Here is a 24,148-nt window from a genome sequence, read left to right on the forward strand (position 1 = left end):
ATTTTTTCTGCCCTAAAAATCCTCTGTGCTCCTGTTCATCCCTCCCACCCCTGACAACCACTAATCCTTTTACTGTCTCCATAGTTTTGTCTTTTTTGAGATTGGTTTCTTTTACTTGGTAATAATGCATTTTAAGAGTCTTCCATGTCTTACAGACAGCCTCTCCTCTGTTGTCCTGCCTACCGCTACCTTGTAGTGTGTTCAATAAATTCCTATCTCCTTAAAAAAAAAGATTCTTCCATGTCTTTGTAGCTCATTTGTTCTAGTGCCAAATAATATTCCATTGTCTGGACATACCACAGTTTATTCATTCACTTAATAAAGGACATCTCAGTTGCTTCCCAGAGTTGCAGTTATGAATAAAATTGCTGTAAACATCCATGTGGGAGTTTTGTGTGGACCTAAATTTTTCAACTCTGTTGAGTAAATACTGAGGACCACAATTGCTAGATCATATGGTAAGAGGATATTTAATATTTGAGAAACCACCAGTCTGAGTGCCCAGCCGGCTCAGTTGATGGAGCGTGCAGCTCTTGATCTTGGGATTGTAAATTTGAGCCCCACTTTGGATGTAGAGATTATTGACATCTTAAAAGAAGAAAGAAACCACAAGTCTGTCTTCCAAAGTAGCTGTACCATTTTACATTCCCACCAGCGATGAGCCAGAATCCCTGTTGCTCCGCATCATCATTTGGTGGTGTCAGTGCTCCGGATTTTGGCTTCTCTAATAGGTATGTAGTCATACCTCATTGTTAGTTTAATTTACATTTTCCTGATGACATAAGGTGGAGCATCTCTTCATATGCTTTTTGTCGTCTGTGTACCTTCTTCGGTGAGGTGTCTGTTAAGATCTTTAGCTCATTTTTTTTTTAAGATTTTATTTATTTATTTGAGAGAGAGCACAAGCAGGGGGAGCAGCAGGCAGAGGAAGAGGGAGAAGCAGGCTCCCCACTGAGTGGGGAACCTGACGTGGGGCTTGATCCCAGGACCATGAGATCATGACCCAAGCAGAAGGCAGATGCTTAAGCAACTGGAGCCACCCATGTGCCCCTTTAGCTCATTTTTTAATCGTGTTGTTTGTTTTCTTATTGCTGAGTTTTGAGAGTTCTTTGTACATTTTGGTATACAAATGTACAAATCTGATATACAAATATTTTCTCCCTGTCTCCTGGTTTATCTTCTCATTCTCTTGACATTGTCTTTCTCAGGCAGAGTTTTTAGCTTTCATGAAGTCCAGTTTATCAATTATTTCTTTCACAAATTGTGCCTTTGATGTTGTATCTAAAAAGTCATTGCCATACCTCAGGACATCTGTGTTTTCTTCTGTGTGGTACATTTTGAGTTAATTTTTGTGAAAGGTGCAAGGTCTGTGTCTAGATGCATGTTTTTTGCATGTGGATGTCCAGTTGTTCCAGTGCCATTGGTTGAAGAAATTCACTTGCTCCATCATTGCCTTTTCTCCTTTGTCAAAGATCCGTTGACTGTATTTATGGGGGTCTATTCCTGGGGTCTGAGTTCTCTTCCATTGATGTATTCTTTCTCCAGGACCACACTGTCTGGATTACTATAGTTTTATAGTAAGTCTTTTTTTTTTTTTTTTTTTTTTAAGTAATCTCTATACCCAACCTGGGGTCAAACACACGACTCTAAGGTCACAAGTCACATGTTCTTCCAACTGAGCCACCTAGGTGCCCCTACAGTAAGTCTCGGAGGTCAGTTATCATCAGTCCTCCAACTTTGGTTTCTGCTTCAATATTGTGTTAGCAATCTTGGGTCTTTTGTCTCTATATGAACATTAGAATCAATTTGTTGATTTCCACAAAACTACTTACTAGAATTTTGGTTGGAATTGCATTGAATTTATGAAGTTGAGAATGACAATATTGACTTTTCCTATGCATGAGCATGGAATAGCTCTTCATTTATCTACTTGGGTTTTTTTTTTTTTTTTAAGTTTTTTTTTTTAATATTTTATTTATTTATTTGACAGACAGAGATCACAAGCAGGCAGAGAGGCAGGCAGAGAGAGAGAGAAAGAGAGGAGGAAGCAGGCTCTCTGCCGAGCAGAGAGCCCGATGCGGGACTCGACCCCAGGACCCCAAGATCATGACCTGAGCCGAAGGCAGAGGCCCAACCCACTGAGCCACCCAGGCGCCCCATCTACTTGGGTTTTTGTTTTGTTTTGTTTTGTTTTTTAAAGATTTATTTATTTATTTGACCGAGAAGGAGAGACATCGAGAGAGGAAAAGCCAAGCAGGGGTAGTAGGGGAGGGAGGAGCAGGCCTCCCACCAAGCAGGGAGCCCAATACAGGGCTCGATCCCTGGACCCTGGGATCACGACTCAAACCAAAAGCAGACGCTTAATGACTGAGCCACTCAGGCACCCCTAGTTCTTTGATTTCATTTGTCAGAGTTGTGAGGTTTTCCTCATTTAGGTCCTGTACATATTTTGTTAAGTTTATATCTAAATATTCCTCTTTTTTGGGTGCCGATGTAAATGGTTTTGTTTTTTTTTTTTCTTTTTAAGAACCAGAATTTTTAAACCTGTTCCTCTTCTGATCTGATGTAGCAGGTCTGACAGTTCAGGAGCCATTGAATCCAGCATCGTCATTTTACTTTTATCATTATTTGTATTTGAGTATGGTTGATGCATGTTAAATGAGATACAGGTATACAGCATAGTGATTCAGCAGATTTATACATTATGCTACACTCACCATTGCACCCTCCTTTTCAAATGAGGAAAATGAGGCCTAAAAATAGTGACTTTTATTTCAGGGGCACATAATGACATACTACTTTGTAGGACCAATCATTTTATTCTTTCTTTGGCACGAATTTTGGGTTCTGGGTAGTCTTTTTATTTATTTGCCAGAGAGCGCACAAGCATGGGGAACAGCAGGCAGAGGGAGAAGGAGAGACGGGCTCCCTACTGAACAAGGAGCCTGAAAAGGGGCTCAATTGCAGGACCCTGGGATAATGACCTGAGCCAAAGGCAGATACTTAACCGACTGAACCACCCAGGTGCCCCTTTGGGTAGTCTTTTAATGATTAAATCAGGATGGATTTCGAAGGAGTACATCTGAGAAACGACACTAAACCTATGATTGTTGCTTTTTAAGATTTTTTTTTTTTTTGGTCAGAGAGAGAGCGAGCACAGGCAGACAGAATGGCAGGCAGAGGCAGAGGGAGAAGCAGGCTCCTGCTGAGCAAGGAGCCCGATGCAGGACTCGATCCCAGGACGCTGGGATCATGACCTGAGCCGAAGGCAGCTGCTTAACCAACTGAGCCACCCAGGCGTCCCTGATTGTTGCTTTTTAAATGAATTTTTTTTCTTTTCATAGTTAAAGGTTGTGACACTAACATACTGAATCATCTGCTTTGGGCTGTTTTTCTACTAAATCATTTTTATAATAAACCCAATCAGTTGGGGCCCCTTGATGTTTGGCTAGGTAAAGAGGCTGCCGCTTAGGAATGGTTCCAAAGCCCAGAGCTCTTAACCTACATGTGTCATAGTTGGAGAGTCTTAACAGTAACTTATTTGCTCATTGGCTTTTCAAAAGGCAGTAAGACACTATCTTGTACATACTAATATAACTCTGCATGTTAACTAACTTGAGTTTACATAAAAATTTACATAAAATAATAATAAATAAAAATTTACATTTAAAAAAAAGGCAGTAAGAGATGAAAATACCCTAAGGAATTTTGTTTATATTCATCAAGGGCCTGCTATATGATAAACACCTAGGAACTGGGGTGCCTGGGTGGCTCAGTGGGTTAAAGCCTCTGCCTTCGGCTCAGGTCATGATCTCAGAGTCCTGGGATCAAGCCCCACATCGGGTTCTCTGCTCAGCAGGGAGCCTGCTTCCTCCTCTCTCTCTCTCTCTCTGCCTGCCTCTCTGCCTACTTGTAATCTCTGTCTGTCAAATGAATAAATAAAATCTCAAAAAAAAAAAAAAAAACAACAACACCTAGGAACTTACTCATGTTTGTTTCCGGCTTCACTTCCTTTACCTTTTCTCTGACTTTCTTTTTGTCTTTATCTCTTTCCTCATGTTTATCTTTCTGCCTTTACTTGGCTTTTCTTTTTTCAACTACTCTCCATTGTGAATATCTATCTGTCTTTTTTATTATTATTTATTTATTTGAGAGCACGAAGGGAAAGGGGGGCGGCAGGGTGAGAGGGAGGAGGAGAGAAGCAGACTCCCTGCTGAGGGTGGAGCCCTACGTGCAGCTCCATCTCACCACCCTGAGATCATGACCTGAGCCAGAATCAAGAGTCAGATACTCAACCAACGGAGCCACCCAAGCACCCCTGTATGTCTGTCTTTTTATTTTTTTTTAAAGATTTCATTTATTTATTTGAGAGAGAGACAGTGAGAGAGAGCATGAGAGGCGAGAAGGTCAGAGGGAGAAGCAGACTTCCCATGGAGCTGGGAGCCCGATGCGGGACTCGATCCCGGGACTCCGGGACCGTGACCTGAGCCGAAGACAGTCGCTCAACCAAATGAGCCACCCAGGCGCCCTATGTCTGTCTTTTTTATTCTCCTTTTAGTTTCTTACTTTTCTTCTCCCTTAATTAAACATGATTTGAGGGGCACCTGCGTGGCTCAGTGGATTAAAGCCTCTGCCTTCAGCTCAGGTCATGATCTCAGGGTCCTGGGATCAAGCCCTGCATCGGGCTGTTTGCTCAGCGGGGAGCCTGCTTCCCCCCCCTCTCTGCCTATTTGTGATCTCTGTCTGTCAAATAAATAAAGTCTTTTTAAAAAATGATTTGAAATAAATATTTTATTACTGAAAATAATATTTATTTTAATGTGCAGTATGTCACATCACCTGAAGTGACTGCTTTTTTTTTTTTTTTTTTTAAGATTTTATTTATTTATTTGACAGAGAGAGATCACAAGCAGGCAGAGAGGCAGGCAGAGAGAGAGAGGGTGAAGCAGGCTCCCTGCTGAGCAGAAAGCCTGACATGGGGCTCGATCCCAGGACCCTGGGATCATGACCTGAGCCGAAAGCAGAGGCTTTAACCCACTGAGCCACCCAGGCGCCCCAAGTGACTGCTTTTTAACCAGTTCCTTATTCTTAATTTCAACCTATTATTTATAAACAATTCTTTGTTGAACAGCCTTTTACATATGCCTTTTAGTTACTTGCCACATTGGAATGCTTTATTGTTTTCTAGGTTTGTAAGTGTGGGAATTTAATAACCTTTGCTTATCTAAGGGGGAAAACATTGTGTTGCATTTTACTCATCAGAATTCTCAATAGAAAACAAAGCTTTCAGTAATTCTTGTATTTTCAGTCTAGAATTGGCAGCCTGAGCATTCTCCAAACTAGTAGTTGGCTTTTTTGGTGTTTGTTTTTTTTTTTTTTTAAGATTTTATTTATTTGTTTCAGACAGGGAGAGAGAGAGAGCATGAGGAAGGGAAAGGGCAGAGGCAGAGGGAGAAGCAGACTCCTCGCTGAGCAAGGTGTCTGATGCGGGACTCAATCCTGGGACCCTGGGATCATGACCTGAGCCAAAGATAGATGCTGAACCAGATGAGCCACCCGGGTGCCCCCATACTAGTAGTTTTCATACTGTTTTTAACAATTCATTCTTTTTTTTTTTTTTTTTAAGATTTTATTTATTTATTTGACAGAGAGAGATCACAAGTAGACAAAGAGGCAGGCGGAGAGGGAGAGAGGGAAGCAGGCTCCCTGCTGAGCAAAGAGCCCGATGCGGGACTCGATCCCAGGACCCTGAGATCATGACCTGAGCCGAAGGCAGCGGCTTAACCCACTGAGCCACCCAGGCGCCCTACAATTCATTCTTTCTAATAAAGCAATTTGGAAATCATTTTTTAGGGGCACGTGGGTGGCTCAGTCACTTAAATGTCTTCCTTTGGCTCCAGTCATGATGCCAGGGTCCTGGGATCAAGCCCTGTGTCCGCTCCCTACTCAGGGGAGAACCTGCTTCTCCCTCTCCCTTTGCCCCTCCCCCTGCTTATGCTCATGTGCACATGCTCTCTCTCTCAATAAATAAAATCTTTTAAAAAATTTTTAAAGGAAATCATTTTTATATTGTATATAGGTTTAAAGCATACATATTATTATCTTTTATATATGTAAACATATATATAAATAAAGATTGTTCCCTTTTATAAACAATTTAGTCCTCGTGCCATTACACAGACCAAAGCAGGGAAGGTGTTTGGGTTAGAGGTGCGGGTGGGCCATCGTGGCCCAAAGTGGTGTCAGGGCCCAGGTGAGGTGAGGAAAGCATCCGTGCAGGATGGGAGCAGTCCATTGTAGGGAGATGGGGACTGACAAGGGTAAGGATGGCATCCACATGACACAGAGTAGGTAGCTCAGTATGGGGAATTGGAGGGGAGAGCAGCCCAACATAGAGTCAGTGCCTAAGCAGAGTAAAAGTTTCATCTGTGCATTGGTGGGGGAGAAAGTATGGGTATGAGCTTGAGCTGAGTGTGTCCACATGGGATGAGAGCAGTTTAGGTCCAAAGTCTGAGGCTAAGGATAGCATTCCTGAGGAAAGGCAGCCTGGAGAGGGATATTAGAGCCAGAGCAGAGTGAAGGGAGCATTCATACAAAGGGACAACCCAAATGGGGTAGGGAGGGGGTCCACACAGGAGATGTGAATCACAGTTCAAACAGAGAAAGGAAGACATTCATGCAGGGGAAGGGTAGAAAAGGATATAGGAGATTAATTACATACAGGAATCTTCATCAGGTAAGTATAATAAGTATAACGGGAGGCAGACTTCTCATTGTCAGAGAAAGGAGTTACCAATACAGGAGAGAGGACTAAAATGCATCTTGTGTTGTTGGCATTGAACTGGATGTATCAGTGAGAACTCGTGGGATTCAACACATAAAACAGATAGGTATAGAAAAAACAAGAGATTAAGTGTATGCTTACAGATGTGATGTGCCTGTGTGTGCATATATTGGCAACTGTCCACTGAGAGGGTTTAGGAACAAAACCCCCAAAGCAGTGAGCACATCTACTGGGCACGTCTTGGTCTTTCAATACCATTTTCCACTAAAGAAACCAGGACTCCTTATTTCAGGACTGGGCAGGGAAAGTACAAGATGAACCTGGAACATCTTATGCAATAATGCTTGTCAAAAGAACATCTTAATCAAATGATCAACTGAACATTATCCATGATGGGACAAATCAAAATCATGAGCCACTCAATAAAATACAGTGAAAACGCAGCATCACTCCAGTGAGATTCCTGCTAAAGAGGCATAACTTGAATCTAATCATGAAGAAATACCAGACAAACCCAAACTGAGGGACATTCTACAAAATAACTATCCTATTATTTGAGAAGCATCAAGGTCAAGAAAATTCTGAGACACTCTTCTAGGCTGAAGGAGACTAAAGAAATATGACCCATAAATTCAGCACATGAATCTGAACTGAATTTCTTTGCAATAAAAGACATTGGGGGGTGCCTGGGTGGCTCAGTGGGTTAAGCCGCTGCCTTCGGTTCAGGTCATGATCTCAGGGTCCTGGGATCGAGTCCCGCATCGGGCTCTCTGCTCAGCAGGGAGCCTGCTTCCCTCCCTCTTTCTGCCTGCCTCTCTGTCTACTTGTGATCTCTTTCTGTCAAATAAATAAATAAAATCTTAAAAAAAAAAAAGACATTGGGACAAGTTGTGAAACTTGAATGAAACCTGAGGATTGGATGATGATAATGTATTGGTGTTAATTTTGATAGGTTGTGTTAAGATTTTATAGGAATATATATACACACACACATATATACACATATGTATGTATGTATTATATGTATCTTTTTTTAAGATTTTTTTTTTAAAGATTTTATGTATTTGAGAGAGAGAGAGAGATAGCAAAAGAGAGCATGAGTGGGGTGAAGGGGCAGAGAGCGAGGGAGAAGGAGGTTTCCTGATGAGCAGGGAGCCCAATATGGGACTTTATTCCAGGACCCTGAGATCAGGACCAGAGCCAAAGGCAGACACTTAAGGACTGAGCCACCCAGGCACCCCAAAGATTTTACTTACTTGAGGGAGAAGGAGAAGCAGAGTCCCCACTGAGCAGGGAGCCCAGCGCAGGGCTAGATCCCAGGACCCCGGGATCATGACTGGAGCCAGAGGCAAATGCTTAGCCACCTGAGCCACCAGACACCCCTATTACATGTATCTCATAGGACAAACGCACTCCGGTATTTAGGAGTGATGAAGCTCTCGGGTCGGGTCGTGGTTCCAGAGTCTGCTTAGCAGGGAGCCTAACCCAGGGCTCCATCCCAGGACCCTGGGACCATGACCCAACCCAAAGGCAGATGCCTAACCGACTGAACCACCCAGGCGCCCAAAGCATGAGACTTTTGATCTCAGGGTTGTGAGTTCGAGCCCCATGTTGGGTGTAGAGATTACTAAAAATAAATAAACTTTAAAAAAAAATTTTTTAATGTAGATCCATGTTATATAAGTTTATTTTTTTCTTAAATAGAGCCTAATTGTTTATAGAATATAGGGTTCTAGAGTTGTTGTACCTAATCTTTATTTTCTTCTATTGTTAATAAGTCAAACAGCTATTGAAGATAAATGTTAACTTTTTAAAACAAACATATGTTTAATATTTATAAGAAATTAACACTTTTTAGTAAATTCAACATGAATGTAATAGAATCAGACAATACTAAATTCTTGTCCTTGTTTTGCCCTTGACCTACTGGGTGTTTCTCATCAAGTTAGTTCTATCTTTGCGCTTTAGTTTATTCATCCATGAAAGTTGAGATTAAACTAGATGGCCTAAACATAGTAACTTTTAAACATTTTTTAAATCACAATCTGCATTAAGGAATACATTTTATACTATCACCCAGAATATACTCCCCTCAATACATCTGTGTTTATGAATCAACCCTTTCTATAGGGGACATTTTCTTCTATATTTTTTTTAATTGGGGTAAAATTCACATAACATAAATTTACCATTTTAACCATTTTTTTAAAATATTTTATTTATTGGGACGCCTGTGTGGCCCAGTTGGTTAAGCAGCTGCCTTCGGCTCAGGTCATGATCCCATCGTCCTGGGATTGAGTCCCACATCGGGCTCCTTGTTCTGTGGGGAGCCTGCTTCTCCCTCTGCCTCTGCCTGCCACTCTGTCTGCCTGTGCTCGCTCTCTCTCTCTCTGACAAATAAATAAATAAAATCTTTTAAAATATATATATATATTTTATTTATTTATTTGACACACAGAGAGAGAGATCACAAGTAGGCAGAGCAGCAGGCAGAGAGAAAGCGGGAAGCAGGCTCCCTGCGGAGCAGAGAGCCCGATGCAGGGCTCGATCACAGGACCCTGAGATCATGACCTGAGCCGAAGGCAGCGGCTTAACCCACTGAGCCACCCAGACGCCCCCCATTTTAACCATTTTAAAATGTATACAATTCAGGGCTTTTAGTACATTCACAATATGTGTACTCATCACCATGATCCAATACCAAAACTGCCCCCCCAATAAAAATTAGAAAAGGGGGGCGCCTGGGTGGCTCAGTGGGTTAAAGCCTCTGCCTTCGGCTCAGGTCATGATCCCAGGGTCCTGGGATCGAGCCCCGCATCGGGCTCTCTGCTCAGCAGGGAGCCTGCTTCTTCCTCTCTCTCTGCGTACTTGTGATCTCTGTCTGTGAAATAAATAAATAAAAATCTTAAAAAAAAAAAAATTAGAAAAGGATGGGAGCAGTCCATTATAGGGAGACGGGGACTGACAAAGATAAGGAGGGCAAAAGAGAAACCCCATACCCATTTAGCAGTCAGTACTTTTTCCCTACCTTCCAGCCCCAGGCAACCACTAATCTCCTTTTTGTCTCTACGTACTTGCCTCTTCTGGGCATTTCATATAAATAGAATAGAATCATATAAGTGGCCTTTTTGTGTTCAGTTTCTTTCACTCAGCTTAATGTTTTCAGGCTTCATCCTTGTTGTAACATGTATTGATATTTCATTCCTTTTTAACACTGCTACAAAGATTGGTGTATAAGTTTTTGTTTCATTTCTCTTGGGTATATACCTAGGAGGAAGATTGCTGGGTCGTATGGTAATTCTGCTTTAGCTTTTTGGGGAACATCCAGGCTTTTCCACAGCAGCCAGATCATTTTATATTCCCACCAGTGGTGTTCGAGGATTCCAATATTTCCTCGCCATCACTCATTAGTTTCTTTTTTGTTTTGGTTTTGGTTTTTTTGTTAATTATAACCATCCTAGTGAGTGTGAAGCAATCTCTAATCGTTGTTTTGATTTGCATTTCCCAACTAATTTATGATGCTGAGCCTCTTTTCTTGTGCTAACAGCTCCTGAAAAGAAATGTTTATTCAGGGCCTTTGCCCATTTTCGGGGCTATTTGCAATGTTGTTGAACTATGGGTTTTTTATTCTGGATACTAGATCTTTATCAGATACATGATTTGCAAATATTTCTCCCACTGTTGGTTATCTTCTCATCTCATTTTCTTGATACTATCCTTTGATGTACAAAAGTTTCTCATTTTTATGAAGTTCAGTTTATGTTTTTTCTTTGGTCACTTGTTCTTTTGGTTTCATAGCTAATAATTCATTGCCAAATCCAAGGCCATGAAAATTTACCCCTGTGTTTTCTTCTAAGAATGTCATAGTTTTAACTTTTACATTTAGGTCTTTGATCCACATGGAGTACATTTTTCCATATGGTAGGAGATAAAGGTCTGCTTTCATTATTTTGAGTATGGTTATCCAGTTGTCCCATCATCATTTTTGAAAAGACTTAATTTCTTTTTTTCTTCTGTACGGGCCATACTTTGCTTTTTTGTGTGTGTCATAATTTCCTGTTGAAAACATTTGAATATTATAATGTGGTAACTGTGGAAATTAGTTTCTCCCAAGGGTTTATTGTTGCTGCTTGTTTAGTAAATTATCTTGCTTTTTTTTTTTTTTTTAAGATTTTATTTATTTATTTGACAGAGCGAGACACAGCGAGAGAGGGAACACAGGCAGGGGAAGTGGGAGAGGGAGAAGCAGGCTTCCCGCCAAGCAGGGAGCCTGATGTGGGGCTCAATCCCAGGACCTTAGATCATGACCTGAACCAAAGGCAGCTGCTTAATGACTGAGCCACCCAGGCGCCCCACCTTTCTTTTTTTTTTTTTTTTTTTTTTTAAGATTTACTTATTATTTGGGGAGCCTGGGAGGCTCAGTCATTAAGCATCTGCCTTCTGCTCAGGTCATGATCCCAAGGTCCTGGGATCGAGCCCTGCATCAAGTTCCCTGCTCGGCGGGAAGCCTGCTTCTCCCTCTCCCACTTCCCCTGCTTGTGTTCCCTCTCTCACTATGTCTATCTCTGTCAAATAAATAAATAAAATATTTTTTTAAAAGAATTTACTTATTATTAGAGAGAGAGAGAGCATGAACAGGGGGAGAGGCAGAGGGAGAGAGAATCTCAAGCCGACTCCCTGCTAAGCACAGAGCCCAACACAGGGCTCAATCCCAGGACCCTGAGACCATGACCTGAGCCGAAACCAGATGTCAGCCACACAACTGAGCCACCCAGGCACTCCTATTAAGTGAATTTTCTGAGCTAATTTTATAAAGTCTGTATTATTTGCCAAGTGTAGCCACTGAAATCTCTGTTGCATTAGCTTGGTGGCTCACTAATGATTTGACAGAGATTTTCTTAATCACTTGTGGATAAAAACCTCTCCCCAGTCTTTGCAGACTCATTGTGTGTGTTTGGGGGGCGGGGGGGTCTGTCTTTACCAGGCAGTTTACAGCTTTGTGTCAGTTTACAAGTTTCTGTTAGCCTTCACTTCCTGCTTGTGCGGAGCTCGTGCAGGTCTGCGAGAACGCTTAGGACCTTCTCGGGGCTTTTCTGAACGTGTGCCAGACATGGGCATGCAAACAGCCTTCTAGAGTCCTAGGAATACGTCAGCTTTTCAAAGCTCTTTTTCTCCAAATTGTGTCATTCCCCAGCTTTTCTCCCAAGCTTTTTGGCTTGTGTACAGTTTGCCCCAACTCTCATCCCTGGCCCCAGACAGCAGAGGCTAATGCATTTGCCTTTAAATGTTTTAGATGAATGCCTCTGCCCTGGCAGAGTTCCAAGTTATGCAAAATGAAGTCAAACCTTTTAAGTTCATCCTTCAGGGAGCCACCAGAAAGTTAAAAACAACCACAGTTCTTTGAGAATAAGGTCCATTCTGGTCCCTCTGGTATAGGAACCTATACTGGGAATATGGGCCATTGTCTTCAGAGCTCTTGCTGAGTAGGAGAGGGAGACAGGGTAAGTTAAAACACTATAAAACTCTTACCAAGACTTAGGAGGGTTTTTTTCCTCATTAAGCATTTTACTGGTTGCTACAAAGTTTTGAATAGTTTCTAGAGTTCTGATAAAGTTAATTCTGCCAGGTTTTTTGCCACATAATTCTCTGCTTTTACAGAGGGGCAACCTTTTAGCATTCCCTACTCTGCTGTTTTCATTGATGTAACCTCTCTCTGTATATTTTTTAATGTGAGCCATAGCCCATTAATGCTGCAGTTTGAAAGCACTGGTCTGACATCCCTGCTGTGCAAAGAGCATATGAACTAAGCAAGCAGAGGATTTTCATTCTAAGGCATGTTGATGAACTATGATTATTCATACTTTAACAAAGGTGTCTGAAAATACAACCAAAGTGATTTGTTATCCCAACTTTCAGATACATTGGCCAAATTATGTCACGTCTCACCATGTTAGTAGAATATCCAGACAAGTTTCTGAATGGTGTCCCTGTTAAAAATGTATTTACCTGGGCACCTGGGTGGCTCAGTCAGTTAAGCCACTGCCTTCAGCTCAGGTCATGATCCCGGAGTCCTGGGATTAAGTCCCATATCGGGCTGTCTCTGCTTTGCAGGGAGCCTGCTTCTCCCTCTCCCTCTGCCTGCCACTCCTTCTGCTTGTGCGTACACACTCTCTCTCTGTCAAATAAATAAAATCTTTTAAAAAAGAAAAAAAATGTATTTACCTCTACAAAATCCTTAAGACTTCAGGATGTACTCTGCAATTACTTACAATGATATTTGACCATAGACCCTCCTATTCCTCTGCTTCAGCTGTGGGACATCCGGAAGAAAGCAGCCATCCAGACATTTCAGAACACGTACCAGGTGTTAGCTGTGACCTTCAATGACACAAGTGACCAGATTATTTCTGGTGGAATAGACAACGATATCAAGGTATGTTTAATGTTTGCGTTACACCTTCCTTTCACCTGTCTCCATTCGCAGATGGTAGTCTTTTCAAACTTCTGAGTTTGTGATAGCTTTGTACTTTATACCAACTACAAGGAAGATAGTAACTTAAATCTTGTTTTCTTTCTGCCCTATCCTCATTGACTTCTAAGTCAAGGGTTTCATTATAGCTCATATAAATGCCATCAGGGACCAGACAGTTCATGTGAAGTGAGGCCCCATGTGTGGAGTCTGTGAACGTGAAGAGTGCGTTCCTTGGCTAAAGACATTTGCAACCTTTTTTTCCCCCTCATTCTGTTGGCCTGCTGAGATAGCGTTGAATCACCCTCTGATTCTCAACTCTGATCTCTCAGTGCGTCTTTCTCTTTGAGACTGCACAAAGGAAGTTTCAGAGAATCCACAGCCAAGAAAGAGGGAAGGCGGTGATGTTTTGAGAGTGGCGGTGGTCCACACAGCAGTACAGCTTATCGTGCTTTTGACCAATTAACTTGGTTTCTAATCCCAGTTCTGTCATTTTCTAGTTTTTTAGGACTGCAAGCAAGTTCTTTAACAGCCTCTTAATAACCACAGTAATAACATCTACTTCATGGGGTTGTAGTGAGGATTAAATGAACCTAATGCATTAGAGCACGTTGCAGTTCCTGGACATAGCAAATGCCAGTGGATGGGAAGTGTTTTGGGGGTTACACAATTTGCGTCTGTCTTTACATACTGGCTTCCTTAAGTGTCTCAAAGATTTTTGGCCTTCTGTTTTACCTTTAGAGTGATAACTGTAGGTAAATATCCAGCTTCCTACTGTCCCTACCTAAAAATTATGCTATGTGCCCTTCCCTCCCTGCCTCCTCTGCTGCTACTACAGATGAAATGTTCTTGCTTTTGTTTAAAGGTAGTCCCTTCAGTGGAAGGATATCAGCTCCTTTTCCCTGACTGGGCCCTCATACCGTCTGTTTTCCCAGATCCTGTTTCCAGTCTGCTCTTCTGTCTTTGCGTCATCACTCCACTGTGCTCAGCTCTTGGCGTTAGGGTGGGGAGTCTTCCTTCCATTCCACTTCCTCCTGTTGTTGCCTTGTCCGTCTTCCCCTTCACAGCCAGACTTCTTTCGTGGTGGTGACAGTAATAATGTTATCGTTACCGTGGGACCCTTACTGTCAGTGTTAGGCCTTGTTCTTCGAGCTTTCTCTTACTCATTTAAGCTTCACAGCACCCTATGAAATAAATGCTATTCATGCCATTTTACAGATGAAGAAACTGAATTAAAAGAAGCCTGGCAAAACCCAGACTCAGGTTTCAGAGTCCTGCTCTTAATGCCTATGAGAAGTGCCCCCTGACAATTGTTCTACACTCACTGTCTTCAGTTCCACCCCATTTCATTCCTCCATTCCATGTCTCCTGATCACTCCTCAGCAGTCTGGCTTCTACCTCCATTGTTTCATTGGTGACCTTCTCTTCAAGGTCACCAATAATCCTCCCTGTTCCTAAATTCAGTAGATTCTTTTAATCTTTTTTTTTTTTTTAAGATTTTATTTATTTATTTGACAGAGAGATCACAAGCAGGCAGAGAGGCAGGCAGAGAGAGGAGGAAGCAGGCTCCCTGCTGAGCAGAGAGTCCCATGCGGGGCTCGATCCCAGGACTCTAAGATCATGACCTGAGCCGAAGGCAGCGGCTTAACCCACTGAGCCACCCAGGCGCCCCAATTCTTTTAATCTTTTAATAGTTGTGACAATACCTACAGTCTCCTACCCCACTGGCATATCATTTTCAAATACCTCTGAGAGCCATTCTCTCTATATATACTTGTCAGGCGAACGTGATAACCACTACACTATGGAAACTCTCCATACATATTTGAAATGTCATTATTCCCCAAGGTCCTTTCCTAGGTGCTTCTCATGTATCCCTTTTCCCTGGACAGTTCTCACCTAACTCCATGACTTTATCATCTATATGCTGACTTTATATTTCCGACCCAGATCTTTAGCTCCAAACCCCTGTATACAGCCAACCTCTCAACATTCCCCCGCTTAGATGTCCCATAATACTTGAAAATTGACCATTTCCAAAATTTAACTTCCCATCCTTTTTCTATCTTATAACTGTATGGAGAATGTCAAATCAGGGCATGGGAACTTAATTAGATCATCTTAATAGCTAATGCAGTATTTCCCAGAGAGAAGTTTGGGAGCCCATTAGCTTTAGAATCACTAGAGGGCATCTCATACACATGACAGTAGTTTAGTGTCATTAAGCTATTATAATTTTCATACTTTTAAAATTATTAAGAGTGCCTGGCTGGCTCAGTTGGTAGAGCATGTGACTCTTTTTTTTTTTTTTTTTTTTTTTTTTTTTTTTTTTTTTTTTTTAAAGATTTTATTTATTTATTTGACAGAGAGAGAGATTACAAGTAAGCAGAGAGGCAGGCAGAGAGAGAGAGGAGGAAGCTGGCTCCCTGCCAAGCAGAGAGCCCGATGCGGGGCTCGATCCCAGGACCCTGGGATCATGACCTGAGCCGAAGGCAGAGGCTTTAACCCACTGAGCCACCCAGGCGCCCCGAGCATGTGACTCTTGATCTCGGAGTCATGAGTTCAAGCCCCCCACATTGGGCATAGAGGTTACAAAGAAAAAGAAAAAGAATTCCCATTAAAAACTAATAATAAAATAATTATTAAAGTTTACATATGGCAAAATCAAGTTTGTTTTGTATACAGTTTTTTTTTGTTGTTTTTTTGTTTGTTTGTTTGTTTTTTAATTTTATTTATTTGTCAGAGAGAGAGAGGGAGAGAGAGCAAGCACAGGCAGACAGAATGGCAGGCAGAGGCAGAGGGAGAAGCAGGCTCCCTGATGAGCAAGGAGCCCGATGTGGGACTCGATCCCAGGACGCTGGGATCATGACCTGAGCCGAAGGCAGCTGCTTAACCAACTGAGCCACCCAGGCGTCCCTGTTTTGTATACAGTTTTATGAATGTTTATGGCTGCATAGATTTGTGTAGCTACCACAAACAAGGTACAGAACAATTTACATCATCCCCAAAATTTTGTAATGTTCACTTGTGTCAAACCCTCTTTCCATTCCTAACTCATTCCAACCATTGATCTCTTCTTTGTCTTGTAGTTCCTTTTTGTAGAATATCATACAAATGGAATCATACAGTATGTATAACCTTTTGAGACTGGCTTCTTTTCTTTAAGTCTGAGAATTTGATGCCCTCATCTCCACTATGAGGATAGATCAGCTTAAGAGTAATACTCTTGTGCTAGGAAAGCCTTCTTATGACATACAGTGTGGCTTATTCCGCATTCTTTATCCTAGACTCTTCCTGGGTCTTCTCTAAACAGATATATTTAATTATGCTATAGTCCTTAAGGGGTACCCGATCCCTTTTTAGGATTTGAAGGTTTTCCATGACCTCTCAGACACGTACTGTATGTTATACCTTCTGTCAGGGTAGGCTTTTTCTGTAGACAGCTAATCTCAACTCTGTTCTGAAGGCCGAATTTATCTCACAGAGAATGTGCAAATAAAGTTCTATAAGTACAGTAATAACATATGTCACTAGGTTTTTTTCTAAGAGGATGTCCTTCAAGGGTACCTGGGTGGCTCAGTCAGTTGAGCATCTGACTCCTGGTCTCAGCTCAGGTCTTGATCTCAGGGTCAGGAGTCCAAGCCCCACACTGGACTCCATGTTGGCTGTGGAGCCTACTTAGAAAATGAATGAATTTCAACCCAGAAATTTTTTTTTTTTTTTTTTAAAGAATGTACCCAGTAGGGGCACCTGGGTGGCTCAGTGGGTTAAAGCCTCTGCCTTCGGCTCAGGTCATGATCCCAGGGTCCTGGGATCGAGCCCCGCATTCGGGCTGTCTGCTCAGCAGGGAGCCTGCTTCCTCCTCTCTCTCTCTGCCTGCCTCTCTGCCTACTTGTAATCTCTGCCTGTCAAATAAAATAAAATCTTTAAGAAAAAAAAAAGGGGGGGCGCCTGGGTGGCTCAGTGGTTAAAGCCTCTGCCTTTGGCTCAGGTCATGATCCCAGGGACCTGGGATCGAGCCCTGCATCGGGCTGTCTGCTCAGCAGGGAGCCTGCCTCCTCCTCCTTCTCTCTCTCTCTGCCTGCCTCTTTGCCTACTTGTGATCTGTCAAATAAACAAATAAAAATCTTTAAAAAAAAAAAAAAAGAAAGAAAAAAAAGAATGTACCCAGTACTCCGAAAATTTGGGGGAAATTTCTATTCTGCTCAACTGTTTCTAGCATGAAAACTCATATTGTTGATGCCCACTAATCAGAGACCCAAGCATTCACTGAACAACTGATTTGGGCACTTGGAAAATATCTTGCTTAAATTAGTTCTTGCTGCCGCAAATCCCAGATACACATTGGTTGTGCACAAATGATGTGTGTAGGCCACAAGAAGGAAGGTCTGGAAATGGTGCCCAAGTGTTGTAAGGGATGGCACATTTCATTCTCTCCTAAAAAAGCTCAACACTTCAACAGTGCTTCTCTGAAGAGAAGGAACAATAGCTTGAACAAAAACGTCAGCCATTTCAGGCTTTCCTGATTATTGAGACAGCAAACATCCTGACACCAAAATCACTGTATATAAAGTATGTTGGGTTCCACACATGAGTGAGTTATTGATGGGGAAAGTGGAGTTGTCTGCCTTATGTATTGCTTTGACATACAACACCAATCATTTCTAGGTAAGAGAAGTGCCTTAAACAGGGAGGAAAAAAGAAATTTTTTTTTTTCCACTTAGAAAAACTACATGGCAGTATTAAATCAAATTTGGAGGAAATTCTGAATAATACCAATGACCTTAACAAAATTGCCTTGACATTTCGCACCATGTCTGTTGGCTTTAATTTTTTTTTTTTTACATAGTTGCAGTCTATGTAAATGTATATAGTGTTTTGTATTTTCCTATTAGCTTAATAGCTTATTATTGGAGCACTTGTACATTTGGTCTTCAGAGTTATTTTTAGGAGTTGCTTAATAACAGCTACCAAGTATTGAGGGCCTGCGGTGTACCAGGCATCTGCTAAGCATTCTATTTGTCATCTTCCCAACAGCCATAGGAAGTAATGTTGTTATCCCCATCTTATAGACCAGAAACAGGCTTAGAGAGGGTTGGTGGCCCAATAACTCTTAGGACTTGGGCAGTCTGACCCTAACTCCTCACTCTTCCACTCTGCTGTACTCCTTTTTTTTTTTTTTTTTTTTTTTTAGATTAATTTTTGAGAGAGATAGAGTGGCAGAGGGAGAAGCAGATTCACCACTGAGCATGGACCCTGATGTGGGGCTCCATCCCAGGACCCTGGGACCATGACCTGAGCCAAAAGCAGACACTTAACTGGCTGAGCCACCTAGGTGCCAATGCTCTACTGTCTCTAGCATGAGATCCCATAGTGTTGCAGTATGTTTATGGGCCGTAACTTAATGAACCATTTATTTTCTGTGTTTGACATTAGGTTATTTTTAGTCAAACTGTTTCTTACCTTTCCCACCCAGACAACAGTGAATCTACAATTTATCTTTATTTTTAATAAATATGCTTTTCCATAGTATATGTGTGTATGTGTGTGCATATAACATTAAATGAAAAATTTTAAGCATCTGTATTTGTATATTGTTATATATATTTACGTATAATCATAATGCCCTTTTCAAATGATGTGTTCACTTGTTTTTCTGTAGTTCTAATAGTTTAGTTACAATTGCTAAGAATCATAGTTTAAGTATTTTAAGTTGACACTTAGTTTTTTAATTCCTAATATATTTTGTTATGATTTAAGAATAACCCCTGCAGACAAACCATAAGTGACTCTTAATCTCACAAAACAAACTAAGGGTTGATGGGGGAGGGGGGTTGGGAGGGGGGTGGGATTATGGACACTGGGGAGGGTATGTGCTATGGTGAGTGCTGTGAAGTTTGTAAACCTGGTGATTCACAGACCTGTACCCCTGGGGATAAAAATATATTATATGTTTATAAAAAATAAAATAAAAAAAAAGTTTAAAAAAAAAACAATAACCCCTGCAAATTCTTAACTTTTGTTAAATTTTATTATACTGTGATAAATAACATTATGTATTATATATATTAAATATGTTTATATTATGTGTAATTTATATGTAGTTACATATATAAAAAAGTAATGTAAGTTTATAGCCCTTTAGTCAGACATAGTAAGTTTGACTCCCTTTTTTGGAAAGACAAGGGGGGTGCGCCTGGGTGGCTCAGTGGGTTAAGTCTCTGCCTTCTGCTCAGGTCATGATCTCAGGGTCCTGGGATTAAGCCCCATATCGGGCTCTCTGCTCAGCAGGGAGCCTGCTTCCTCCTCTCTCTCTCTGCCTGCCTCTCTGCCTACTTGTGATCTCTGTCTGTCAAATAAATAAATAAAATCTTAAGAAAAGAAAGATAAGAACGGCCCTGGGTGTCAGTTAAGCATCTGACTCTTAATTTCGGTTCACATCATCATCTCAGGGTCTTGAGATTGAACCCCACATCAGGCTCCAGCTCCGTGCTGGGTATGGAGTCTGCTTAAGATTCTCTCTTTCTAGGGTGCCCGGGTGGCTCAGTCAGGGCATCTGTCTTTTGGCTCAGATCATGATGCCAGCGTCCTGGGATGGAGTCCTGCTTTGGGCTCCCTGCTCAGCAGGGAGTCTGCCTCTCCTTCTCTCTCTGCTTACCGCTCTGCCTGCTTATGCTCTCTCTTTCTCAGTCAAATAAATAAATACAATCTTTTTTAAAAGGATTCTCTCTTGGGGCGCCTTGGTGGCTCAGTGGGTTAAGCCTCTGCCTTAGGCTCAGGTCATGATCTCAGGGTCCTGGGATGGAGCCCCGCATCTGGCTCTCTGCTCAGCAGGGAGCCTGCTTCCTCCTCTCCCTCTGTCTGCCTCTCTGCCTACTTGTGATCTGTCAAATAAATAAATAAAATCCTTTAAAAAAAAAAAAAGATTCTCTCTTTCCCTCTCCCTCTGCCCCACCCCTACCCGCACTCATCCTCTCTCTCTAAAAAAATTTTTTTAAAAGACGAGTTTTTTTCCTCTTGACAGAAATCCTCTATTTTATGCTAAATACTGGGCCCACAGCCAGATGGAGAGGGGATACCAGTTTCTCCAGGCAGTTGACTCTTTAGTAACTATGTTTCTTTGCTATTCTCAATTTGATTTCTGGGAGCACCTTTTTGTTTTTGTAGGTCTGGGACTTGCGCCAAAACAAGCTAACCTACACCATGAGAGGCCATGCAGATTCGGTGACTGGCCTGAGTTTAAGTTCTGAAGGCTCTTATCTTTTGTCAAATGCAATGGACAATACAGGTAACTATGGAAAGGAAAGCTCTCCAAGGGTCCAGACACTGTGGACCTCAAGGTCCGCAAGGAAAGTGGGCATTGGGTACTAGAAATGTGTACCAGGATACATGTGGATCCGAAGAAAGAGTCGGGGCGCCTTGGTGGCTCAGTGGGTTGAGCCTCTGCCTTTGTCAGGTCATAATCTCAGGGTCCTGGGATTAAGCCCCATATCGGGCTCTCTGCTCAGCGGGGAACCTGCTTCTCTGCCTACTTGTGATCTCTGTCTGTCAAATAAATCTTTAAAAAACAAAACGAAAAGAAAAAAAAAAAAAAAAAACGAAAAGAAAGAGTCAAGGGTGGTTCACAGGTTTCTGCCAGGGCAACTGGGAGAACACGTTGTAATAGAAAAACCTTTAGAAGATGTAGTCAGGAAGCCAGGGTTCTAGTCCCAAATCTGCCTACTCTAATCCTCGGGCAACTTTGCTTATAGCTTTTTTTTTTTTTTTTTTAGATTTTATTTATTTATTTGACAGATGGAGATCACAAGTAGGCAGAGAAGCAGGCAGAGAGAGAGGAGGAAGCAGGCTCCATGCCGAGCAGAGAGCCCGATGTGGGGCTCGATCACTAGGACTCTGAGATCATGACCTGAGTTGAAGGCAGAGGCTTTAACCCACTGAGCCACCCAGGTGCCCCTGCTTATAGCTTTTAAGACCTGTTTCAGCTCTGGTATGCTGTGGAGCCAGGTAGTGTATGAGAAGCACCTGGTGATTAGTAGATTGTTGAGATCCATCCAAAGCAGTTCTCGAGCATTACAGAGAGCACCAAACTTGAATGACCAGTAGAGCTGCTGGTAGAGTTGCATTCTGTTCTCCAGTGTGTCCTCCCTCCCTGCTCCAAAGCACTGGTGGGATGGGAATTGAACAGTAAAACATTGCAACATTCTGCATTCACACAGATAGACTCTTCTCTGCTTGTTTTTGAGTTGCCACGTGGGAGGATGGGTTTACTATTAACAAAAAAGAAGGTGGATTATATGCTTAATATTGGGAGGATTTAGAGATGACCCCCCACCCCTGCCTCTGTACAAGTTCATAGGCTTGTCAGAAACAGACATGCTTTCACTGACATTTTTGTAATGAAGACAGTGCCTAGCACTCAGCGGGTGCTGAGTAAGTAATTCTTGAATGAATGAACACCCTTACCTTCTGACTGTATTCCCACCTTAATAGCAAACTTTCACTCCTACCTTCACTTTCCATGCCTATCTGAATCCTAGGATTGTTCTGTTTATTTATTTATTTTTTTTTATTTGTCAGAGAGAGAGAGAGGGAGAGAGCAAGCACAGGCAGACAGAGTGGCAGGCAGAGGCAGAGGGAGAAGCAGGCTCCCTGCCGAGCAAGGAGCCCGATGTGGGACTTGATCCCAGGACGCTGGGATCATGACCTGAGCCGAAGGCAGCCGCCCAACCAGCTGAGCCACACAGGCATCCCGATTGTTCTGTTTATTACACGCAGTTAAAATGACATCCCTTGAATTCCACTATTGATAAAGGATTTGTTACCAACAGCTGTAGCCACTGCTTACTGTGCTGTTTATATCCTGATTTTGATGTATTTGCCATTGACAAATTCTAGCGTTGTTCACAGTAAGGAATGATGAGGATTCCCTAAATGGTTATTAAAGTAATAAGAATTTTTTGTTATGGCTGTATAATAAAATGACAAAATCCTTATTTTTATCCATTGCCTCTATTCTTTTAGAGCCCTGGTACATGTATCATTTTATTTGGTCCTTAATGTACTCTTGTAAAAAAGAAAAAGAACAAGTGGTATTCTCATCTTACAGAGACTAAACCGTAACCTCACTTTTTACCTGATACCACCCATACATATAACAGCTAGAATGAGAAATCAGAGTTCACTTTTTCTAACTATTAATATAATACTCTCTTAGTATGATTTGACCTTGCTCAAGTGTAGACTGTCAGGTGTCCCTATGAGCAAAATTAGTCCTTTGTTTGGTTTTTATAGATTGATTGTCATAGTAGTCAGTGGTATTTAGATTGTCATATTAAAGCTTTGTTAAATGTGGCGTTTTGGGGTTGGCAGAGGAATCATCTGCCAATGTTTTGTTAATGTCACACCCAGCTACTTTCCGTTGCAGACCCCCAGCAATGCGCTTGGCATTTCCCCTTCCTGCCCGCTCAGCTTTCCACTGTGCCCTTAGACCCTGTTAATGGAATTTGAATGCATTTTATGACTGTTTAGGGGGGAAAAAGAGCCTTATCATGTACCTTATAATATACCGTGTTGGCCTTCCTTCACCAGGAAACAGCACGTGTCATTGACATGACATTGATTGCAGCTGGGTTCTCAGGAGACCTCTGGCCCATAACTGTTCTGCTCTGTTTGCAGTGCGGGTCTGGGATGTCCGGCCATTTGCTCCTAAAGAGAGGTGTGTGAAGATATTTCAAGGAAATGTGCACAACTTTGAGAAGGTAAGTTCTGCATGGCAAAGAGTTTTACTGTCTATTTGACTCAAAGAGAACATTTAAGATGGTGCTAAGAGCAGTATTTACATACATCAAATCATTATGTTGTACACCTAAAACTAAAACTATGTTCAGTGTCAATTATATCTCAGTTCAGGGGGCATAAAAGGGGATGGCATTAAGGGTAGAGGGTGGTAGCTCTACTAAGAAGGGGCTACATTTCAGTTAACACTGTTCTCCATCAAAACTGTTCTTGTAGGGCACCCTGGTGGCTCAGTGGGTTAAGCCTCTGCCTTCGGCTCAGGTCATGATCTCAGGGTCCTGGGATCGAGCCCCACATTGGGCTCTCTGCTCAGCGGGGAGCCTGCCTGCTTCCCCCACCGCCCCCTCCTGCCTGCCTCTCTGCCTACTTGTAATCTCTCTCTCTCTGTCAAATAAATAAATAAAATCTTAAAAAAAAAAAAAAAAAAAAAAAAACTGTTCTTGCCTGAGTGGCTCAGTTGGCTAGGTGACTGCCTTTGGCTGAGGTCAGGATTCCAGGGTCCTGGGATCGAGCCCCCACATGGGGCTCCCTGCTCAGTGAAGGGCCTACTTCTCCCTTTGCCCCCCCACTGCTTGTGCTCTCTTGCCCTCTCATTCTGTCAGATAAATAAATAAATAACTGTTCTTGCCAAAAATAAAGCTAATGGAAGCATAGGGAGGAAGGAAGGCCCATAGGTAGGTAGTGATGGGACCCCCTTTTTTTTTAATTTTAAGATTAATTTAAGATTTCTGACTTTAACAAGATAGTATTATCCTTTTAGTTCTTTGGCAACTTTGACCCTCTGGCCAGTGTTCCATATGGAACCCAGCCTTCCTGGCTATTACCCAGGTGGCTTCCCTCACCTTCCCAGTGCCCAGCTCTTAGGGCCCTGAGAATACATCCCTCTTCTCAGTATGGATCATGGCCCAAAGTTTGAGAGAATTTTTTCTGTACTAGGTCAGCTCTTAATAGCAGCTTTTCCTCCAGATAATTTGTTAATAGAGACATATGGTTTTCTTTTGAGAGTCTGTTTGATTCAGTTTCACTTCATAAATCAAATCTTAGGGCACCTGGTGGCTCAGTCAGTTAAGTGTCTGCCTTTGGCTCAGGTCATGATCCCA

The 24,148-nt window shown here is 42.1% G+C and overlaps 1 protein-coding gene across 1 annotated transcript in view; it reads left to right on the forward strand.

Moving 5' to 3' along the window:
- Positions 1-24,148, forward strand: part of SNRNP40 (small nuclear ribonucleoprotein U5 subunit 40) — a 37,707-nt gene that overhangs the window by 8,097 nt on the left and 5,462 nt on the right. Inside the window, exons 5-7 of the mRNA XM_047727644.1 lie at positions 13,095-13,217; positions 20,421-20,541; positions 22,929-23,011. Coding sequence (XP_047583600.1) covers positions 13,095-13,217; positions 20,421-20,541; positions 22,929-23,011 — 327 coding nt within the window. The remainder of the gene's footprint in view (positions 1-13,094; positions 13,218-20,420; positions 20,542-22,928; positions 23,012-24,148) is intronic.

This window comes from Lutra lutra, chromosome 4, assembly GCF_902655055.1.
Source record: "Lutra lutra chromosome 4, mLutLut1.2, whole genome shotgun sequence".
Lineage (NCBI taxonomy): Eukaryota > Metazoa > Chordata > Mammalia > Carnivora > Mustelidae > Lutra > Lutra lutra.